Raw genomic sequence first — 23487 nt, 5'->3', positions numbered from 1 at the left:
GTTTCAAGGCAGAGTATCTGTATGACTAAGAGATGAAGCAGCTCATTACACAGTCTTCCCCTTTCCCTCAGAAATAATATTTTCAGGCTGTGCCCTCATGTACCATTCCACCCAGGCCCCATCATACACAGCAACATCTGGCTTGCCACAGAGGTATGCCCCCAGAGCCACGTGGCAGGCAGTGACCCCAGAGCCACATGTAGCTACCAGAGGCTTCGAGAGGTCCACTTTCTTCTCCTGGAACAGACTTCTGATCTGCTCTGGGGTCTTCTCTAATCCAGATTCTGTGAGGAAACTGGTGAAGGGAATGTTCAGGGAGCCAGGGATATGACCAGGCTCAATTCCTGAAAGAAAAGCAGTACACATAGGAATTAACTTCTACTGTTTGGGAGGATTCTACTGCAAAAATTCTGTATTTCTGTATTTCACAAGGGGTATTTACTGTTAAATGTATTTTGTTTAAACAAAAAATATAACATTAATTTTCGTTAAAGTTCTGTTCTTCCTCTCAACCCCCTCCACATCTTTCCTCCATCAGAGCAACCCACACTGCAGACTGTCTGTAGTAGCACTTCCACTTCTCTTCTGATGGAAGAGGAGCACTAGTACATGGAGAGATCAAAATACATCTTGTATGAGAACTGCTTATCTCATCCCAGCCCTTCAAGAAAAACAAAAACAAAACCAACAAATAAACCATAGTTTCTCCACTCCAGAGTTTTCAAGCAGCAGCAGCCAAGGGGCAGAGAGAAAGAGTGAATACATTGTTTCAAGTACTACCCACAAAGGAAAATAACATTTCCCATCCCTACCTTTACAGGAGTCAAACTCAGAACACATTAAGTCTCCCTATTACCCACTGGCTTACTATGCCAGTATCTGTGCAGGCACATTACCATCTCGGGGTTCTGGCTCTATTCCCCGGAACCGTCCTTCAACACGCGCATCCACGACTTGGAAACGATGGGAATCCAAGTTATCTAAGATGTCCTCATAAGTTTTCACCATGCACTTGTCTAAAGTGGCATGGAAATCAGTTGGAGCTACCTGGGTTTTCCCAGAGCTCAGTGGAAATCCCTCTTGCAGCCAGTTCTTCAGGCCACCATCTAGAAGGGAAACTGCTTCATGTCCAAAGACGCGGAACATCCACCACACCCGTGGTGCTGAGAAGAGTCCTTGGTCACTGCCATCATACACCACAACATGGGAATCATTCCCCACACCCAGCTTCCCCACATACTCTGCAAACTCATCGGCCTTGGGCATCATGTGATCGTAAGGTGACGTACGATCACTGCACTGGTCAATGTCAAAGAAAACTGCACCAGGGATATGGCGCTCCTCAAACTCCTGTTTTGGGTCACGCTTCATCTTTGGCAAATACCAGGATGCATCCACAACCTTCAAAGCCTGTCCAGTTTGCTTGGACTTGATGGCTTCTGAAAGCCATTTTGCAGAGACCAGAGCGCGGTAGAGGAGTTGTTGCGACATCGCTCCCAAATCCTGGCTGAGACTACCTGAGACACCTGCCTGCAAAAGCAAGAAAGCTACATATTAGAGGCCAGCCTCACAAAAAGACATATTTAGGTACCAAAGCCCTGTGTATGCATTGAAATGCTAGCTAAGCCTACAGTGGTAAATTTACAATCAAAGAATCACTAAGGCTGAAAAAGACCTCTATGATCACCCAGTCCAACCTCCAGCCCATCCCCACCATGCCCACTGACCATGTTCTCAGCGCCACTTCCACACAGCTTTGGAACACCTCCAGGGACGGTGACTGCACCACCTGCCTAGGCAGCCTGTGCCACTGCAGCACTGCTCTTACGGAGAGGAAGTTTTTCTTAATATCCAACCTGAACCTCTCTTGGCACAATGCTCCAGCCCTGAGGATAAAGTGTCTCACAGAGCTCAACCTAAGCCTTGCACCAAGCAGGGCAGCTATGCCCAGGGCCCTTCACACCCAGCACTGATAGCACCAAGGGAGCAAGGCAGCCCCAGGACCCCGAGGAGATGGGTCCTGTGCCGAGGGAGGCTCAGCCCGCAGCACCTATTGCCCTGCTGCCTGCTGCCAACCGCCCCGAGCACCCCGCGCACAGAGTGTGAACGCACAAGGCCCTGTACCTCGCCTCTGCCGATCAGCTCCCCGACAACCGTGGCCTATACCGCTTCGGGGGGCGGGAGCCGGGCCCCTCCCAGAGGGGCGGTGCCGCCCGCCCCCATGCCGCCATTTTGTGCGTGTTGTGGAGGGATGGGCCTCGCCCCTCCCGCGCGGGCTGATTGGCCGCGCCCCGCCCCATCGCGGCCGCCGCCGCTTCGGTCTTCGGCCTCGGTGTTTTGAGATGGCGGCGCAGGCGTTTGGCCGCGCGCTGGTCAGCGCCAAGTGGCTGTCCGAGGCCGTGCGGGCCGGTAGGGTCGGGGCCGGGCTGAGGGTGCTGGATGCCTCCTGGTATCCTCCTCAAGAGCGCAACGCCCGGCAGGAGTTCAGGGAGAGGCACATTCCCGGCGCGTCCTTCTTCGACATCGAGGAGTGCCGGGATAAATCCTCCCCGTATGATTTCATGCTGCCGAGCGAGGCCCACTTCGCCGACTACGTGGGGCGCCTGGGGGTCGGCAACGACACCCACGTGGTGGTGTATGACGGCGACGAGCTGGGCACCTTCTATGCCCCCCGCGCCTGGTGGATGTTCCGGGTCTTTGGGCACCGCGAGGTCTCCGTGCTGAACGGTGGCTTCAAGAACTGGGTGAAGGAGGGCCATCCCGTGACGGCGGAGCTCAGCCAGCCCGCGCCGGCGGTCTTTAAGGCCAAGCTGGACAAGACCCTGCTAAAGACCTTCGAGGAGATGATGGAGAATGTGGGGTCCAAGAAGTTCCAGATGGTGGATTCCCGCCCTGCGGGTCGGTTTCAGGGCACTGAGCTGGACCAAGGTAAAGTAGAGGGAACTGCTCCCTGCGTTGTTGCAGGATGAGCGTTGGTGGTGGAACAGCTCCCAGCCAGCAGGCGTGCCTCAACCCAACTCATGGATTTACCTTAAGGGATCCGTGTTTGAGCACTTGGATTCCAACACTCTCACGGGATGCTTTTTCTTGTAATTCGTTGTAAAGCTGCAGGAGAAAATAGCAGAAAAGGGAATGGAAAACACCCAGAAGTCTGCAGTCAGTTGGCTCCAGAATGCTCCTCCCCACACCCTGCAGAAGATAGTCAGGCACATGGGACAATGCAGAATGGGAGATGAGGGCTTTCATCAGTTTCTTTAGAGCTTAATCTAGTACTAACAGATGCACACAAACTAACAGTATTAATCCAGGCACTTCTGACATTAATGAATGCACTAGTGAAAGCCCAGTTTGTTTCAGGCAGTGCTGCTACTCAAGAGACGTTTTCCTTATTGTTCTGATTCCCAACAAATAGAGAACTTCTGATTGTAATCATTGTACTTCTGCTCTCTGCCATAAATCTAACAAGAAGGGAAAGCCCCAAACACATCCTAGACATAGAGGCAACAGCTGAATTCAGTGATCCTTGTGGGTGCCTTCCTACTTGGGATATTCTTTGCTATCACCCTGTCTCTTTTTAGATGCAAATAACAGAAATTAAAATTGATTTTGTTACCTCAATCACTGGACACACAAGCAATAGAGGTGGAAGAAATACTGTGCAGTGGGGACAGCTGGTGCAGCAGCGTGCCTGGAATGAAATTTGAGTTGGTTCCTAAAGGAGGCCTGTACTGTGTAATGTAAACCTTGGTATATTGCAAAATAACTTCTCCTAAAATCAGAATCACTCAAATGGGTTTAAAAGTGGGAGTTAAAAAGCAGAAAGAAAAACTCAGCAGCAGTAGTTTGGTTGGAGCTACAGTATGCTCCACAGGAGTGGATGTGAAACAAGATTGCAAGGTCCAATGGCCGTGCTGTGCTTCTGCATTGCAGGTGGGCTTTCAGACTAGTTTCATTGTGTGTGCTGCTTCACAGCCTTTGAGTGGGACATTGTGTCCTACGCTCAGAGGGTCTCATCCTGAAATAAATTCCCACCACCAAACCCCAAAACTATTTGGCTGTAATGGCTATGTACGCATAAAATCAGAATCATTTGAGTTGGAAGGGACTCCTATAGACCATTTGATCCAACCACAATGAACAGGGATGCCTACAGCTCAGTCAGGGTGCTCAGAGTCCCTCCAGGGATATCACCAGGGATAGGGCATCCACCGTCTCTCTGGGCAAGCTGTTCCAGTGCTTTACTATCCTTACTGTAGAAAACTACAGAAAACTACAGTCTAAATCTCTCCTCTGTCATATCACAAGAGATCCTGCTAAGGAGTCAGTCCACTTCTTTCTTGCAGCTCCTCTTTGGATACTAAATGCCTAAGTGTCTGTGGTGAACCCCAAACATGCTTCACCTCTGCTAGGTGCTGTGGAAGGTCGGAGAGTTAATGGGAGTAACAGAGTAGGCTGTTGCAGAGAGAGAAGGTAGTTAGGCTTATTGCTCATTCTGTTTCCTTGCCTACTACAGCCCATCAAAGTGAAGATGTAATTTTAACCTCAAAACATGAATAAAGCATTCTTTGCTGATGGTGGTGATGGATTTCATATTCTCTTTCCCGAAGTGGGAGTTGTCACCGGATGACAAATTCTGCAGCCCCTGACGGCATCTTGGAAACAGATTTTTCCTTTTAAGTGAGTCAGCATGAAACAGTTTATTTGTGGTAGTCCAGTTCTGCTTCTCACAGCAGATCCAGCAGGGTAAGCACTCCATCTGCAGCTGCTCATTCTGCAAGAGCTCGTCAACTTTCTGAGCCAAGCTAGCCAATAGCTGTGTTGCAACCAGTGGTAGGTAAAAGGTAGCGCTTATACCTAAAAGAGCAATTTGAAATCAATGCTGATTAATTACAGGGGTCATTCAATCAGGGAGAAGAAACGTAGCCTGCAATTTAGAAAAGAAGAATGGTCTTGAGGTTAAGGAACTTAATGTGTTCTCAGGTGATTTCAGTTTAATTATTGCCTCAGCTCTTGACTTCCTAATTAAGTCCATTAATCTCTCTAGTTCCATGAACTCCATTTCCAGAAGAGGCTAATTTCAGCTGACTCTTTTGTCTGTTTAATTTTTTCAGCTCCTTGTGGTAGGAATCAACTGCCCCTGTTTTATTCTTATATAACCGTTACCTTGCTAGGACTTAGGTCTCTGTAATGCTTGAAATAAGCCACGATACGTGCTTCATTTTTAGTTCCTGGTAGAGGTTTACAGCAATTGCCAGGGTAGAGAAAGATAAATGACGTGTCTTTAAGCTGAATGCCATGGGTTTTAAATACAAGTATTGCTTTGGATGAAAAAGAAGCTCTTGCATTGGTACATGGTGTGCATCTACAGCTGATCAGTGGTTAAATGACCCTACATAGTGCTGTGTTCCTGGGCTCCTCTGTGTCCCTGTCTCCCGTGGACATACACTACTCTTTGGGTTCTGCTCATTTTCCAAGCTCTCAGATCTCCTAAACAAAGCTCTTGCTTAGCTTGAGTGTTCAGTGGCAGTGGGAGGGAGAATGAGATGTTACTACTACACCCCTCTCTTCTCCAAGAGGAGTCTGTAGCGTAATGCACACTGACTCTACGTTGTCCATGAAGTAGTACCTGAGGCACAACATGGAGATGGAGACTTCCAAAGTCTGTTTCGTTCTACAAGAGCTTACAGGCAAAGGTGTCCATCCTTTGACTGGACTGACAAACATCAGATGCCACAATGAGCATCATGCCAATTCTTCAAGTCAACTCTTCTGGCCCTGTACGTGCACAGTGTTCTGAGACTAATGGCAAAGACATATTGATCTTGCTACAAGGATGTATCAGGCCAGGACTGAACTTTTCTTTCCAGTGAGTTCACATTAGGTCAGATGTAATCATTAGTAGAATATAGAATAGAATGGTCTATTTGAAAACAGAGGGGGTTTTGAAGGGAACAGCTATTTGTACTCTGCTAGCTCCAGGACCACAGGGAGTTAAATGTGAACAAGGCACATCTTTAATCTTTTTGCCCAGAGGAAATTCCATTTGGAGCTTTTGTCACAAAGGGAAAGTCTGGAGAGAAGGAACTGTACTCTTAGCTAGATAAATAGCCAATAAAAAAGAGAGGTTTAAGCAAAGAACCTAACAGATGTGGAAAAGGGGATTAAACAGTAAAGAAGATAACATATTGCAGGTTACAAAGTGTGAGGAAGAATTGCCAGAAGCCAAGCTGAGTGAGAGAGACTTGGCAAAGGAAATTAAAACAACAAAAACTGCTGGAGCAAAGTGAATAAAAAGAGAACGAGAGAGAGAGTAAATAAGGTTGCTATGCAGTTAGCAGGGGTTCTGGGTGAAAGACTGTGTACTTTCTTCAGAATTATACTGGAGCTGTGCTATCGGATTTTTTGATTGTCTGGATGTTTGGGTTTTCTTGTACATGCATAGTATTTTGATGTGGTGTTTCCTATTGTCATTTTTGTTTTTTTACCACTGAGGATATTGTCTATTATAGAGTAGTGTGAGGGGTAACAAAGGGGAGAGAGGCAGAAATGATCATTTTTAAATGGAGTATATAACCAAAAGATGTCCATGTGCTCAAATCTGTGAGGCAGATAATTTCTGTCCCAAACAGAAGTCAAAAATCAGTGATGTGACACTGCAGCTTAACAAAATGAGACATTTAATAAGATCACATCAGAACATGGTTTTAAAGGAGAGAAACACTAGCAACGCTTGTCTTTTTACTTAGGCTAGGGGATACAGAATGGCCTATGTAGCTGTTGCTCTAATAATGTAACATCAGTAGACTGTAATGGTTTCAAAAAACTTTTCAAGAAAATATGTGAAGTGACGGCAGAATTGAATAAAATACCTTCATAAATTTGCACTTTAACTAAGGGCTCAATTTATTTGACAACAAAATCGATTTGCAAAGTAAGAGAAAAGGAAACGTGCGCGCATGGATGTAATGTTTGATCCTTTCTTCCAGCCATTGGAAGCAGCTTCAAAGCAGATTTGATCCATTTGAGTCTCATTGATACTTTGGACATAAGGTTAAGGGGACCATTATTATCTCGATCTGAGAAGAGGGCAAGTAACACAAGTACTGTTTGATGCCCAAGGGAGGGAGCTAGAAGAGAGGGAGCTGGTAAAACTTCCTCAGCCACTCAAGAGCACTTGTTCAGCAGTTCAAGGAGCTGTGATAGTGCAGTGTCAGCTAGTTTGTTCAGCCGAGTGCCCACACACAGGAGTAAGTGCTGTTTCTACAGATTCCCCCACTTTCCCTTGCACAGCCTGAGCACTGCTCTTTCTGACTCTGACAAACTTTTGAATCTCGCTACAGATATAAGCCAAAATACTCTAAAATGAGAGTTCTTGATGCCTTGCTCCTAACTAAATATGTGTTTAAAGGTGGTGAATGTAAGACTGCAGTCTCCAGTAAGAGGATGCAAACATGCATATTGTGATCATTAGACCTGGAACAGCTACAAACTGAATCAGTGACCCAGAAAGCCTCTTTGAGCAAGGACTGGCCTCTCTTGTTCAGCCCCCAGGACTTCTTGACCTTCGACTACTTCCCAAGTGCCCTAGGATGATATGAGGCTGCAGTTATTATCACAGACTTATCTGTGTTGGTGCAGCAGTGTCAGATTTGTACGACGCTCAGGATGAATCAAGTGGGTCCATCTTGAACAGTGAGAGATTTTGCTGTCTAGAGGTTCTCTAGAGAGCTTTGGCTGCCTATAAGCTCCTAGTTTTGCCCAGCTGAGCAAAAATCCTCTCTTTAACAGGACCTTATAATCCTGTTTCCTTGTGGGATGTCCTGTCATATCATGACATCATTTTGCATGAGCGATGAAACTGCAGCATCATTATGGTGATACCAGTCTCTGACCAAATGTTACCAAATCTTTTGGCTACAACAAAGATTCCCTGCTCCAATCTCTTCCCATCTCCTGAGATCAGCTACTCTAATGCCTTAGGGAAGTGGAAAGCTATAAATGAAAGATTACCATTTTTGCAACTTTCCCAGGGCTATCTTGTTAGAAATTCAAACCTAGCAAGGAGCCATTCAAGGTAATACTTAGTGTTTCCTGCTTTGACAGGGCTTGATCTAAAGCTTCTCAGAGTCTGTGGAAAAACTTGAGTTGAATGTAATAGACTTCAATTAAACCTGTGGTGAGAGTTTCAAGGATGTGATGAAAATCTCATCCATTGTATTTGTGCACCTGCATCTCTCTGGAGAACTTGTTCTTGAGATGTAAGTTTCAGCTTAACTGGTTTTACCATAAAGAAACAGAACTCACACTGATTTCATCCATGAGGTAGATAAAAAGTGATAGAAACTTTAAATTCTTACTCCTCTGGCTCTGTTGCCCTGGTATATCTGCCCTATCAGTAATCAGTCTATCACTTTAAGGTTGCTTTATTTTTCTGAAGCATGATTTTAATGTGACACAGGAATGCTGTGTCCCTACATGATGCTGGCATACTTAAGGAAGGTCAGAAATATACTGCTGTGTTTCTCTTTATGCAGGTGTGCATAATACCTTTGCTAGGATCTTTCCTGTCATGGCTCTTTGATTCTTGTCATATTTAGAGCTGCCAAGGCTTTCAGATTCCTACCTCCTATTGCTTTTGGGGGGAAACAGTTTTCTAAATAACTTTAGCCAAGTTAAATAATGTTTGCCCTCTTTTTAGTCACAAACTGTTTTGCACCTCCATCACCACCTGAAACAACTGAGCATCTTGGGGAGTATCTGCAGCGATGTCTCTTTAGTGTCTCTTTTGCAGGTATCCCTCATCACCCACATTAATGACTCCTTGCTCATATTTTTTCTTCTTGTTCGCTCTTGCAGGGCTGGAATCCGGTCACATCCCTGGTGCTGTGAACATGCCCTTCTCAACATTCCTAACAGAAAGCGGCCACGAGAAGAGTATTGAGGAGATTCAGCAGATGTTCCGTGAGAAGAAAGTGGATCTCTCAAAGCCACTGACTGCCACGTGCCGCAAAGGTGTCACTGCATGTCACATTGCCTTGGCAGCCTACCTTTGTGGCAAGCCTGATGTGGCAGTTTATGATGGCTCCTGGTCCGAGTGGTTCCACCGTGCCCCACCTCAGTACAAGGTCACTGAGGTGAAGCGCAGCAAGGGCTAGAGGGAGAGTTGTTCCTTAGGCTGTCTGTAGCTCAGGGTGCAGAAAGGAAAGGGAAGAGGTAGAAAAAAGAGTAAGAAAAAAAAATCATGCTGATTTTATTTTGTCGATTTTTCACGGAATGATCAGTGGTTTTCTATCACAGCTTGCAGTTTCTCACAATGAAATAAAGTCTGTTTCTAAAATAATGCACTTACGAATGTCTCTAATTATTTTCTGTTGCCCCTGACTTTGTGCTGGGTGGGAAAAGCAGCTTTGCAGCATGAGGGAGATTTGCACTCTTCCCTTGAGGCTTCCAGAAATTCTTGTGGCCTTATGAGAATGCAAGTCCATGGTGTAGTGCAACAGATGAAAACTCTGGGACTAAATTATAGCTCTGTGTGCTGAATACAGGAGAGCCAGGCTTTGGTTCTGTTACTGACTGGATGTGATGCTGTTTGACAGCCAACCAACTCCCTTTTCCAATGTGGAAAATGGGGGCACCTTTCCCTGCCTCTCTGATGGAGATCAGTGAGCTCACACGAACCATTTGGTATAAGATCCAGTTCTGCTGAAATAGTCTTGTTGATAGTCAGGATTGCCTCATGAAAGTCTCCAAGAAATCCTATGCATGTGGTGAAGACTTATGGACACAGACACGAGTCTTTTACTCCTTCCTATGTTGCTTTTGGTTTTGTTTTGTTTTGTTTTTTTCTGTTTTTGTTCGCTTGTTTTTGGTTTTGTTTTTTGATCAGCGAGGATGCTGCTCATCTCTGCCATGTTTCTTCTGGTTCCCATGGTGACTACAGCTCATAGATAGAAAGTTGTTCCCTAGCAACTGTTCCTGCCTTTCAAGCTTCAGACCACCTCCATAGCCATCAGGACCTGCCTGCTTGTAAGAATCACTGTAGCACTACATCAGGGACCATGGATCAGACGGGAGAGGTAATTTTGGAAGGGGCTTTGCCCCTAGTTAAATCTTTAATTTTTTCTGTATTGGGAAAAAAAAAAAAAAAAAGAGGATAGAAATGATCCCACTACATTGTAACATCTATGGAACTTCTCAGGTCTGGAAAGTCAATTAAGTATCCTCATATTTTGGAGGCCCAGCCAGATGCAGAAGGCATATAAGACCGTGCTTGATCACGGCTGTTGACTGGGTGAGAATGGCCTGCTGATTTTACATCTGTATTTCTTCCATGGCTCGATGTAAAGGAAGTCTATAAGACTATAGAAACACTCTTCTTTTGTATTTCAGAAGGAGGTATCAAGTTTAATCATTTTTATGTTTGATCGATAAATGTCTTTTCTGGTATGTCATTTATTGTCCCTCACATAATTGGTTTAGCAAAGGAATAAGTAGACATAGTTCTGTGGTGTCTGTTATTCAGGAGGATAGCCAAATGATCTTAGAGTCCTTTTTCATATTAAGATTTAGGAGTCTCAGAATGGTATTTTGACTTTGGACTTTCTGGCTCAGAAGTAAAATGAACAATAAACAATAGCAATAAAGTCAAATCCAATTACAAGTAAGGAAAGTAAGGGCAATTGCAGGACTTCAGCATCATTTTGTCCAGCATGGACTGGAAAAATGAAGGTTATCAGTGAATGGGGCTTGAGAAATTAGAACACTGGCTCTGTACTCAGAAATTCTGCTTCAATGAAAGAGGGGCATTGAAATGGAGAGAGGAGGAATTTCTACAATGGTGAACTGGAATGTTCTTTCCACTGAATGTAGTAATAATAACAGACACAATTTTGTTTTAAGTAAGAGGTGGGAGTTAAAACAGTTTATTTAGAAGCGCAGATTCCTGCACATGTTTAAATGTTTAGCTCTTCTTTAAAAGCAATACAGAAGAGGAGATGCCGCCACGTGAGTCAGGGCTACCCTCTTTGCGTATCAAGGCATTTTTCTCTTTGTGGAAGAAGTTATTTCTCTTGCCACATTTGCACAGCATGCAGCATTTACACTTGGAGCCTGACTTACACAGTGGCTCCAGTTTCCCAATGTTGTACCAGCCATGCTGCTGCAAAGTGCTGGTATACCGTGGAAGAAGTTGATGGCTCAGATCAGCCCTGTTTGTTCCCATGAGCTAACCTTGAAGCAGTGGGCTTCCTGCCCCCTCAGCTGGTGTCTGTATTCCAAAAAACTGAGCAGAAGCTAAGCATGTATGACATACCCTGAGCTCATTTGACAAATGCAGACGTATGTCCCTGCCTGATCCAGATCACTCTTATATTACTGATAGACTCACAAACAACATGTTCACCATCATAGAGCGTGGCTTCAGCTCTAACCTCTCACAGAGTTCACTTGAGTGAAATTAGCTACACTCCATTTGCTTAAGAATAAAGTATGTCACCAAAAGATGAGCAAATGAGCAAGGCCGTTCCCTTAATTCCCTTCTCTGCACCTGACACAGCATTTGTATTTCTTCTAAGGCAATGACAGAGGTCCCAACATCCCCCAGACTTGATGTGGCCCAAAGTGACTCTGTGCCTACCAACAGTGCATCAGGTAAGCAAGATAGTAGTGAAGCTGTCCCTCCTACAGAGCTTGCTTTGCAATACAGCTTGTGATGCAGTGTGTCATTCCCTCTTTCCTTCCTGAGGAGGCTGGTGGGTTAAAATCTCTCTGCATGTTTTCCCCAACCTTGTCTCCATATCTCCCTGTGCAGTAAGCTGCTGTTATTCAGTAAACTCAACAAATACGAATGAGTAACAGACACTAAATGGATCTTCATGAGTGTGGCAATGATCATGAGTTGGAAAAACCACCTACATGTAATACAGACATGTGTGTACATGTCTGACCATAGGACTTTTACTTGCATATTTCTGTGCCTGTTCATGTATCAAAAACATTTAAGACTCCTCAGGCACCTTCTGGTTCAGCATGAAATTTGACACAAGTATATTGTTGTTCATTTCTGCTTTCTTTCTCTCTTTTAAGACTTTAATTCTTTTGTTGTTTGCCAATGACAGAGTGACATGCCAGGCTTTTTCCAGCTCCATTTCAGTTACCCCCTTCAATCATCCAGACAGTATCAAGTTCACTGAGCTATGCCTTTTGTCTTTAAGTGGAACCTGAGGAAGGGAAAAAGGAGCATCTTCCAGCAGGCTTAAGTCCCAGCAGACAGAGAACATCCCAAAAGACTTCCAGCACAGTCTCCTGCAAGATCTCGAAGAGCCAAGCAGCTCGGGGAACAACGAAGAACTCCACATATATCAAATCCAAAGCACCTCTTTCAGTAAAGGGTATTCAGAATAAAAATATTCAGAGAAAACAGAATCTCCAAGCCAAAACTCCCCACATGCAGAATCATCATTCAAGAAGACTTGAAGAGGAAGGAGAAGATACTTCTGCCACCAAAGACCCAAGGGCAAGGCTTGAGCCAAGAAGCAGGAACAGCATTTCCCATGCGTCTGCAGCATCCAGGCAGACGGAGGCAGAGAACACCAAATCCATGCACAATGGCAAAGAGTTAGTAGCAGGCCAGCAGCAAACCCCAGGTTCTAAAATGCCTGGATCTCTGTGGAAGACCACCAAAACCAGCTGTGAAAAAGCCAAGGAGACCAATGAGTCCCTGTCATCAATAGCGCCAGATATGAAAGCAGAATGGAAGATGCCTCTGGAGAAGAAAAACAGTTTGACCTGTGACAACAGCAAAAATAAATTTGCCTGTGCTGATGAACTTAACAGCAATGAAGAGGTATTAGGAAAGATGTTTTATATCTCCCTTATGGCATACTGAAGGATGTTTTATGGTACAGAGTGAAATATTAGCAGTTTCTAGAAGACAGAGAGAGAGAGATGGTTTGGGACTTCACAGTAAGGGACAGCGACATGTTCCACAGCCAGTCTTTCACATCTCCATTGGTGGGGTTTTTTTTCAGTTTGTTTTTCCTTCACCCCTTCATTTATAAGGTTCCCAGAGGCTGGCAGAATAGTAGCTCACAGGGTGAAACAGGGTGGCACCTGGACCCAGTCCAGAGTCCAACACCCTTGTCCCTTTCTGATTTGCACCTATTTTACCGTTTCCAAATGTCCCATGCAATGCATACAGAAACTGCTGAAGGAGACTCAAAGGCAGAGTCAAGTCCCAGGGACTTGTTGTAGCTCAAAAGCTTATGCAGGGATGGAAACACCAGGAGTCTCTTGCATGTAGGGAGTGCTGAAAGATGATTGTTTCTTGCTGTTTGATTTTTCAGGAGCGGCGGTCTCTGTGCATGACAGCACTTGTCATAGGACAGAAAAGACTCAGTGACCGCTCTGAGGTGCTAAAAAAAAAGCTGGAGTCATTTGGTGATTTCAACGAGCTGGGTTTCAACCTGAGGTCAAATATCTTCCAAGGTAAGAGACGCTTGTACCTATGCCTGGCCTTCAAGCTGGTTCTGTCTGCGTTGTGCCTGGGCTCAGAGCAGCTGCATTGGTTTGGACAGAGGTCTGACCTCTTACTTCTTTGATAACCACAGTCACTCCTTTCCCAAGAAAGCTAGAGCCTCCCTTTCTACATACTTCTTTCCTCTCTTCTTCTCTCCCCTTTAATTTCCAAGGCATGAAAATTGAAGCTGTATTATGACCCCAGTTCTCCCTACTCAAGTGCTAAATGAACACCATTTGGAATTCAATGTGCCCTGTCATCTCTTGTCTCAAATTACCTCAATTTTCAATACTAGCATTATTTATCTTCAAGATATTTAGAGATATGGGCCTTTGAAATGTCTTCTCAAACCTCTGTTAGGTATTGGAGATTGCATTGTCCTTAGCTTTGTCACACAGAAAGGAGGAACATCTTCTCCCAGGAAGCTCAAAATTATTATCACGGAGAGGGTACAATAAAAAGGAAACTGAGAAGGAGAGAATAAAAATAATGCTCCCCAAATGTCCAGAAGTCAAGAAGCAGTAAACAGAGAAGTCACAGTTAGGAGCTAATTTTAAGTATTATGGCAGAATAGGAACTCAGGAAGGCCTGGAGTGGTGCAATAGTGCTTTTTGTGGAGCTGTAATATTGAGTAGGAAGCTACTCAGTTGGTTGAGGAGATTCAAAGGGAGATCAGGTGGGCACTTGAGTAAAGAAAGTGCACTGGGATACAAATAAAGGTGATGCCCTTGCTGTACCCTGTAAACATGTCTCATCCTTAAGTATGAAAAGCAGATGCACTGGCAAAAATAAGCTCCCTCCTGGGTGATAATGAAACTATTATTCAGCATCAAGCCACAAATCTGATCAAGGGTATTGCAGTCAACACATGACTTTTCCTGTGCCCTTGAAACTGCTGGTGTTGCTCCTCTGCTTCAATTCCAGGACTGCATTAGGGTGAATCTGCATACATTTCCTCATTTGCTGTTTCTTGTAGGTGGTCCACTGGAAAGCAGAAGCTTAATGAAAGATTCCTATACCCCTGATGTACTTCAGAAGGCAACCAGGGATCCCAGGAACTGGCATGGAAGGAGGATTGATGAGCTAGGTATGGAATCTGTCAGGAAAAGTAGGTTGCTGAATTCCTGAGAAGGGTGCTGCCTCCGTCAGGGGTAATGGATGAATCTGGACAAAGATGGGGACTACAGATTGGCATTTAAACGAGAGGATTTTCTGCAACTAGAAAAATCCCTGAGGGATAACAACATCAGAAGGGAGGCAGTAAATGAACCATCATTTTCTTCTTTACAGGGAGGTGGCATCAGAAAAATGCCTTAAATCTTAACCTGCAGAAGGCATTGGAGGATAAATATGGGAAGAAAAAAGTCAAGCCCTAGAAGATGAAGTACTGAACTGCATTCACTACATGATCTTCTTCCTCAACCATCTAATAAACCTCCACGTAGAGCACCAACCCATTGCTTAATAGTTGTCAGCTACAGATTTGTTTCTATTACTCTCCTTCCCTCTCGGGTAGAGTGTCTTTGAGAGAGCAGTGCAAGATAAATCTGAATGCAAATGCAAAAATATATATATATATACATACATATATATATATATATATTCCTTTTCAGAGGGTAGAAGTATGTGGTAGTGAGACAAGGCCATATAAGCTCATAAGATGGAGTAGGACCGATGATGCAGGGCCAGGAATCCCACTGAGTGGTATGAGAGGACAACAGGGAGAATGAAGTCCAGGTGGAAGTGAGCAGGGCTTTTGAATGTCACCCTCCCTGAATCCACAGTGTGAATGGACTCCTACTGAAACTCTCATAAACTGTACTCATCTATGCTTGCCCTTTCCCAATCTCCCAGAGAAGCATCATCATCAAACTGTATGCATCTACTACACAGCCTGCACAATCTGAAGTTCTGAAAATGTATCTGAACAATAACCTAGGATCACCAAGATGCTTGAATGCTGCCGGACCCATAGGGTGTTTGGGGATTCCTGTTGGTCCTTACTGCAGGATTGGTCCTTCCAGCTCCATACCAGTTTGGCGCAGCAATTTATATCTGGAAATAGTGATGTCCTGAGTCCAGTTCCCTCTGGTCCCAAACTTTCACAGTTTTAAAAGACTGCTACTCCACTAAGTGATACATCCTGTTTTGGGGGCAGAATTAAGATTTTTACTCTACCCTTCATTGGTCGGGGATTAGGTAACAATGCGCTGACTGCATAAAAGCAGTGAAGGATGAACTGCTCTGCACTGATGCAGCCTTATCTCAAATACTGCATGCAGTTTTTGGCACCAATATAAGAAGGATATAAAACTATTAGAGAGTGTCCAAAGGAGGTCTACAAAGATGGTCTGGAAGGCAAGATGCATGAGGGGTAACTGAGGTCTCTTGGTCTGTTCAGCCCAGATCAGAGGGGGCTGAAGGGGGGGCCTCATAGCATCATACATTGCACTGCTTTGTAAGAACACCCTCTTCTGGGTTCATCTGTCACTGATGACCAATGTGAATCCATAATAAATACCATCTTCTGAAACAGTGCATGGGGCAAGTCCTAATCCAGTAAACATAAACATAAATATACCAATACTGTTTGGCATATTGAAAGTAGGCAGTTCAGGGTATGGTTAGCTAATACACACATGAGACATAACATGTGGGCTGAATCAGCATACAGACTTTACAGCTCTCTTCCTAATGTCTGAGCAGACAGACTGCAGAATTACTGTACAGCTTGGAGAAAATGCACTTTGCTACCCATGAAAGGCTAATGAAGAGACTTGATAAGAAGGAAAACAGACTGGAAGGTCTTGCTGCATCATTACATGCTGTCACAAACCATGTTGTTTGCCTTCCGCAGCAAAGAGCAGCAAAGTCATTTTGCATGCTTCCTATAAAATAAAATATTGTATTTATAAGCGGTTAAATGATACAAAATAGTTGACACTGTATAGTGGACTTGAATGGATGGCAGCTGTTCGATGCCAACTAAACACACACACATGTCAATTCCCCTTCATCTCCATGCTTCACCAAATGACAGCAGAGACAGGGGCAAACACTTTGCAAAGGGTGACACATCAAAAGCTGCTGAGATAACTGAGATGGCTTTCAAGGAGACAGCTCAGCTCCCGAAATCAATGAGTACTTGAAGTTTCTGAGTGATGAACAGAATAATTTAGCCAGAATCTTGGCTAGGAACGCTACTGTGTGGCACTCCATGATGACTGGATTACTTTGGGCACCCAAACATGCATATTTTAAGCTAGTTTTGGTATCTCCAAATAGCATGTCAGATCCAAGTAGGCAAGAGCTGGTCTGAAATAAGCTCTCACCACAGCTGAATGTCTCTATTCTACCCATTCATATACTCTCAGCCATTCATTCTTACTTGCTTGCTTACCTACCAATACTTTGAACTGATTCCACTTGATGACCAATAGAAGATCAATACAGAAGGGAAAGAAAAACAAAGTTAACAAGTTAACAAAACAAATTTTCTTAAGGAAAAGACCTCATTACAGGTAATGAAATGAGTGGTGGGCTATGAAAATGTTGGGGAAGAGGAGTGGAAAAGAAATGGAAAGGGAAATGGCTTTTCATTGCCTTTTTTATACAGTGAGAAATTAGTTGGTATCCGCTGTACAGTCTCACTAAACGCTTTGCAATGCATTTCAGTGATTTTACCAGGTCTTATCATTGGGTGGCAGCTGTGAGCCAATGTTTTATCTGCAGGCAAGAGCTTACAAAAAAAAAAAAAAAAAAAAAAAAAAAGGATTATTCTCTAGCTTTCTTAAACTGTTTACCAAAATAGCTATTTAAGTGCTGTTTCAGACATCTATAAACAGTTAATGTGCTTGAAATACAGATAACCATACTATAGCAATTTGAAATTGAAGAGACCAATTACATCCAAGGTTCTTTATAGGACAAGGGGAAATGGTCTCAAACTAAAAGAGAGGAGATTTAGACTGGATATAAGGAAGAAGTTTTTTACAGTGAGAGTAGTGAAGCACTGGGACAAGCAGCCCAGAGAGGTGGAAGATGCCCCATCCCTGGGACATCCGAGGTCAGGCTGGAGAGGCTGTGCGCCCCGATCTACCTGTAGGTGTCTCTATTCATCGCAAGGGAGTTGGAGCAGATGACCTTTTAAAGATTCCTTCCAATTCATCTATGATTCTATAATTCTCCTACCTTCTAGTTTTTCCTGAAGTAAATGATATTTCCTAGTTTAGGTTTATGCGTGCCTGTAATTGAGAAACAAGTGGTTCTGAAGGATATCACTGATAAGGAAGATGTTCTGTTCTCCAGCCAATATTTTTTCATTCAGCCCTCTGACTTCTTCCTAGCCCGTCCTATGCTGAATGATTCCAATCTCCGACATCTCCACCGCAAGTGATTTAGAATGGCTCACTAAAGAAATGGTAACAATTGTAAGAAGTCGGTGCAAGGGTTCTTATCAAAGTCTTCACCCTGCTATAAGTTCACTATACTGTAAAGCTTGCACTGAAATAAAACTTAAATTCAGAGCTACATCTCTCCCGAGATAAACCCGGTATTCCTAAAGGAATGGAGTACTTCCTGCTAATCCTCCCTATAATGGGATAAAAGAGAAATCCAGAGCTTCCCAAAGTGGCTGGAGATCCCAACAAAGAGAATGCAAGTGAATTGGCTTCAGTGGATTTCAGTCTTGGATACTATGGCTGAAATGCAATTCTGTCTTCTGTTGAAAGGTATTTAAAACACCATTACTCACTAGGACAGAATAATGTTTTGACCATTAGGAATTTCCTGTGTTGTTGATACTCATAGAACAAAGGAGCTATGGAGGAAGAAGTGTAATTTTTTTCTTTTCTTTTCTGAGGGTTATCTTTGGATTTTGCTTGCCAATGACTCTTCCCTGAGGATCTGAAATGTTAAGGAGGAAGTGTGAGGACTGTGAACCAAGGTTTCTTGGGCTAGATCTGCTACAGCAGTGGCCCAGCAGCACAGATTCACAGAATCACAGAATGGCCAGGGTTGGAAGGAACCTCAAGGATCATGAATCTCCAATTCCCTGCCACATGCAGGGCCACCAACCTCCTCATTTAACACCAGACCAGGCTGCCAGGGCCCCATCCAATCTGGCCTTGAACACCTCCAGGGACAGGGCATCCACAGCCTCTCTGGGCAGCCTGTTCCAGCACCTCACCACTCTCTCTGTAAAGAACTTCCCCCTCATATCCAACCTAAATCTTTCCTCCCTCAAACTTAAAACCATTTCCCCTTGTCCTGCAGTCATCAACCTTTTCAAAGAGTTGATTCCCCTCCTGTTTGTAGGCTCCCTTTACGTACTGAAAGGCTGCCATGAGGTCACCCCGCAGCCTTCTTTTCTCCAGGCTGAACAAGCCCAGCTCTTTCAGCCTGTCATCATAGAGGAGGTGCATCAGAGATGGAATCGCTGCATTTGAGAATAACAAAGGGAGGTTTAGGAACAACATTTCCTTACACAGGAACAAGGGACTCTCTCAACTCCTGGCAAAATGTGGGAGTGGGTTACTTTACTAAGATGCTTTCAGGTTCTGTTGGTGACTTTAGTAAATAGACCTTCCACTGTTCATTTTGAGTTTCCATTTTACCCCTTTTAATAAGATTCCTTTTCTTTTAAACACTTGGATTCATTGCTTTTATGCAGGAAAACTGATTATCCAAGCTTATTATGCGCCCAAGCAAAATCATTTTCTTTTCCTATAACCTGAGATGCTTGAGCTGAAATTGATTACCTATTTTTAGAAAGAAGCCCTAGCTAAATCAGGCTTTTTCCCCTGCCAATCATATCTATCAGTGGCATGCAAAGCAAGCTTATATAAGTGCAGGTATATGAGAATTGTGGCCTGCCCCTTTTTAGCAAATACGTATACTGAAGAAAGGAATAGGCTGAATGCACAGCAATTTCTCCTTGTTTCCTGCTGGGTCCACTTCCAGGCTGGGAGGAACACCACTGGGTGTGGAGCACTGGAAGCCAAGCAAGGGATTGCTGTCTAAGAAGCCATACTTGCATCAGCAGTGCTCATGCATGGAAGCCTGGCCAATAGGCAGCACTGTGCTGCGCTCTGATTCTATGGGCAGGCAAGTACAGCTGACAAAGTGGCACTTCTGATGTCTGACAAGAGATCTGTAGAATCAGCGTAGAATAGGGAATCTTCACTGTCTCTGCCTTAGCTCCAGGGAACTCAGCTGAACCATTCTTAGTCATCCTGTTTAGGTGAAAAGCAAAGGGCATAGCTGCTATTGACAGCTGCCTAATTGACAGCTCTCTAAGGTGATCTCTGCATACAAACAAGAGCTCCTGTAAGGGGCTGCATAGTCTTCCAGGAAGCCAGAATGAATCTTTGGCCACATCTCTTGTATTTTCCTCAGAAGATGCAAGCCTCAGCCTTTTCTATGCAACAGCAAGGCGCCACGCATCTACTGCCAACTCCAATTCTATGCCAAGATGTGCAAGCACAAATTAGCTTTTGAGAAAGGTTGTGCTTTTATTGTAAGCAAAACAGAGCCAAGGACCATTCTTTGGAACTCATGCTAAATGAGCATGTCCATACTGTATAGCCCTGCTTGCCTGCCAGGTCTCCCATGGTTTCTCTACAGTCTAAAACACAGACTAGAGTCATAGAATCATAGAAAGGCTTATATTGGAGAGGACCTCAAAGCCTACGCTGTCCCACCCCCTGCCATGGGTAGGGCTGCCTACCCACCAGATCAAGAAGCCCAAAGCCCCATCCAACCTGGCCTTGAACACCTCCAGGGATGGGGTGCCCACAGCTCTCTAGGCAGCCTGTGCCAGCACCTGAACACTCTCTGAGTAAAGAATATCCTCCTAACATCTAACTTAGATCTCCCCTCTCTTAGTTTAAAGTCCCTCTTCTTCAACCTATCAAACCCCCTTGTCCTATAAAGTGAAGTTTTTGTGCTTGCTTTCACCAGAGTGATGCATGCAGCACAATGTGAGCACTGTCTTACAGCTGTACTCATAGTATGAGAGCAAGATTTTGTGTTGCATGGCCCAGTTGCAAAATTACCAGTATTCTGCTGAAGGACACTAGAGAAAGCCAAACCTGCTATGGTGATGTCCATGTTGCCCACTGGGAACAGTGACTGTGCTATCTCTCAAATTGTACCAGGATGTTGCCCTGGAGAGCATTAGTTGGCAGAGGCCAAACCATAGCCGGAGAGTGCTGACAACAAAAAGCAGTATGAGCAGTTCCAAAGCAGTGCTTGATACTACATCTTGGCCCTGATTTATTTAGCAGTATAGACTCAGGCAATGTGACTGCTAGCATCAGCATTTATGCAGCTCTAGAGCTTTCAGTGATACTTTGCAGTTCAAAATAAAGGGCCTTGTCTCAGGAATCTTACATGTACTGAGTGTGAAGCTTGATAAAAGGAAAATTATAGAATCATTTGAGTTGGAAGGAACTCTTGCAGGTCATCTGGCCCAACTCCCCTGCAATAAACAGGGACATCTACAGCTCAATCAGGGTGCTTGGAAGGCAAAGTAAGATTTCAAAGAAATAATTAACATAACCAATCTGTCTTTCACATGACTTACAAAAGTGTAAAAGAGCTGATCTCTCTCTCTCAAGAAGCATATAACCGCAAAATACAAGAGCCAATTTATTTATGCCAGCTTCCCCCTGACTGTTCTGCAGCTTCTAACAGAGCACTGTGGTCACCCCTCCACCTTTGAAGACTTGGCACAAACTTGAGGCTGTATGAACAATTTGGAACTATTACTGATCACTCACAGTGGCTGAATCTTGTGCACACTCTCCACTATCAAAGTGAGTCTTTGCTTGAATGAGCTGAGAGTGTGTCATTTCTAAGTGAGAGAGAGGTAAAGGAATATACATATTTGCCTGAGAGGGAGGTTATGCTCAGAGAGGCAAGGAGGAATTCAGCCAAAATTTCCATTCTGGTTGGTCAATGCATTTTGTAGTGTTAGCAGTTTATCAACCTGTGCTTCATAAGAGATCTTTCCAAAGAAATTTCTGTCCCAACAACCTTGGTATTCTCATCTGAGGGGCCATGCTGCTTCCCTATCTAAACACAGCAGTAACATTGCTACAGGCCATCTTTAATAGATTGACACAGGCTTAAAAACTGTCAGTGTGAATAAATTCCTGGCATCTTCATACCCCTTCAATTTGTTCTAACATTATCTACCAGCTTTTCCCTTTTTTGTCCTTGCTCCAACAGCAGGTCCTCTTCACATTTCAGCCCTCATTCTCCTGTCAAAACAAGATGAGATCTGTTTGTCTTCAATCTTCAAGCCACAAAGGAGCAAAACACAAAGCAATCACACTTTCATGGTTACAGAATACATTCTTGTCCTCCAGAAAACTTTTCCTTCGCATCCAAATTCTCGAAACGATGTGATGAAGAACAGAGAGCACTTATGCATGGAAAGCTGGGTTTGAAAAAGGAAACAAAGCTCCTCTTTAGAGCAAGGGATGAAGTGGGACAGAAGGATCTTCAAGGCAAGGGGTCAGGCTGATTGCGAAGACAGGGGTGGAAAGCTAAAAGTATTGGGATTGGAGAAGTAACAGAGAAGTTAATCTTTGTGAAGACCCTTTCTCTAGAGTTATGCATCACTGACTTAGACTGCAGGGAGCCAGAGATCAGGTGGAAGTCAATTAGCGTAAGTAGAAGATAATACATAGAGGCAAAAATAGCATGATCTCTGTCTGTGGAACGGAGATTAGCAACATTGCCTTAAGGAGATAGAGACGTCACAGATGTGAGATCAAAAACAAATCCAGCAGTTCAAGAGAGACGTGCAGATAGATAAGGCTGCAGAATTCTGCTAGTGAGAAACAGACACACAAGAGTCAACTCCAGTGGAACTCAGCCACTATTTTCATAAAATCTGAAGTATGCATCACACCTTGCCTGTTTTGGTGATATCCACCTATTGGGATATCATTTATTTGGATCACAAGATTTGCATGGCCCTTAACGGATGAGATCAGGAAATGGCGGAGAGAGAGATACGGAGAATAGAAAGCCATTTACTTTTTAAAGTGCCTCCAAAGATTAGACTGTACAAAGTACACGCTACTTTTTTCTCTCTCCTTTCCTACCTGGAAGAAAGTGTTCTTGCTGGCTCCATTCCCAGGGATGTGTTTGGTCATACTATGCTGTCATGATCTTTTCAAAAAGAAGCAATAGGCATAAGGCCATCAATAGAAGGAACAACAGCACGGGTGTCCAACCTTCTGGCTTGCCTGGGCCAGAAGGTTGCTGTGAACTCTTCACTGTGTGAAGAGAAATCCACTTGGATCACAGCTCTGAAGGTTGCTCCAAAAGTAATGCCTCCTAACATTTTCCATGGAAACTACAACACATAGAGCAAATTTCCAACCACAAAGCACTTTCTTATAATGTAGTCACCACCATTAGCTATGCATTTTCACCAGCAATGAACAAGAGCCTGCATGCTGTGCTTATAACTATTTGCATCTGCAGAGGTGACCCACCACTACTGCCACCACTGCTGAAACACAGCATCCACTACCTCACTGTGCTCGCATCATAGAATGGCCTGTGTTAAGAGGGACCTCAAGGATAAAATACTAGACCAGGCTGCTCACAGCCCCATCCAACCTGGCCTTGAACACCATTAGGGACAGGGCATCCACAGCCTCTCTGGGCTGCCTGTGCAAACACCTCACTGTTTGCTCTCCATAAACATTCAGCATGCGTCAATGAGTGACATTTTTTCCACACAGAGGAATTCAGTGGCATGCCTTTGCTCTATATACACTTCTGTGTGTATATACATATATATAAATGACGCCATTTTGTCAGACTGCCACTCTGCCATCTGTCACACAGCAACAAAATGTGATAGAATATTGGTGGCATACAATTATTTGCCATAATTTGAGTCAGCACTACACTGCACCCTCCCCATTCACTGTTTTCAGTCCAGACAG

At 44.2% G+C, this 23487-nt stretch overlaps 3 protein-coding genes across 3 annotated transcripts; 2 read left to right on the top strand and 1 right to left on the bottom strand.

Annotated features, from left to right (window-relative positions):
- Positions 1-45: 45 nt before the first annotated feature.
- Positions 46-1491, bottom strand: MPST (mercaptopyruvate sulfurtransferase; the record flags this gene model as incomplete). Its single annotated transcript, XM_079547533.1, has 2 exons — positions 46-344; positions 897-1491. The coding sequence occupies 2 exons, from the start codon at positions 1489-1491 to the stop codon at positions 46-48; spliced, it is 894 nt and encodes a 297-aa protein (XP_079403659.1).
- An 851-nt stretch (positions 1492-2342) lies between these two features.
- Positions 2343-9155, top strand: TST (thiosulfate sulfurtransferase; the record flags this gene model as incomplete). Its single annotated transcript, XM_079549600.1, has 2 exons — positions 2343-2928; positions 8857-9155. 2 exons carry the CDS (start codon positions 2343-2345, stop codon positions 9153-9155), a joined length of 885 nt encoding a protein of 294 aa, XP_079405726.1.
- Positions 9156-10058: 903 nt separating this feature from the next.
- Positions 10059-14892, top strand: CIMIP4 (ciliary microtubule inner protein 4; the record flags this gene model as incomplete). Its single annotated transcript, XM_079532693.1, has 6 exons — positions 10059-10076; positions 11574-11649; positions 12213-12844; positions 13344-13485; positions 14493-14603; positions 14807-14892. The coding sequence occupies 6 exons, from the start codon at positions 10059-10061 to the stop codon at positions 14890-14892; spliced, it is 1065 nt and encodes a 354-aa protein (XP_079388819.1).
- Between the last annotated feature and the right edge of the window lie 8595 nt (positions 14893-23487).

The sequence above is a fragment of the Tetrao urogallus genome (genome assembly GCF_951394365.1).
Source record: "Tetrao urogallus genome assembly, chromosome: 1".
NCBI lineage: Eukaryota > Metazoa > Chordata > Aves > Galliformes > Phasianidae > Tetrao > Tetrao urogallus.
Note: the sequence above shows the minus strand (reverse complement) of the source record. Positions and strands in the feature narration are given on the sequence as shown.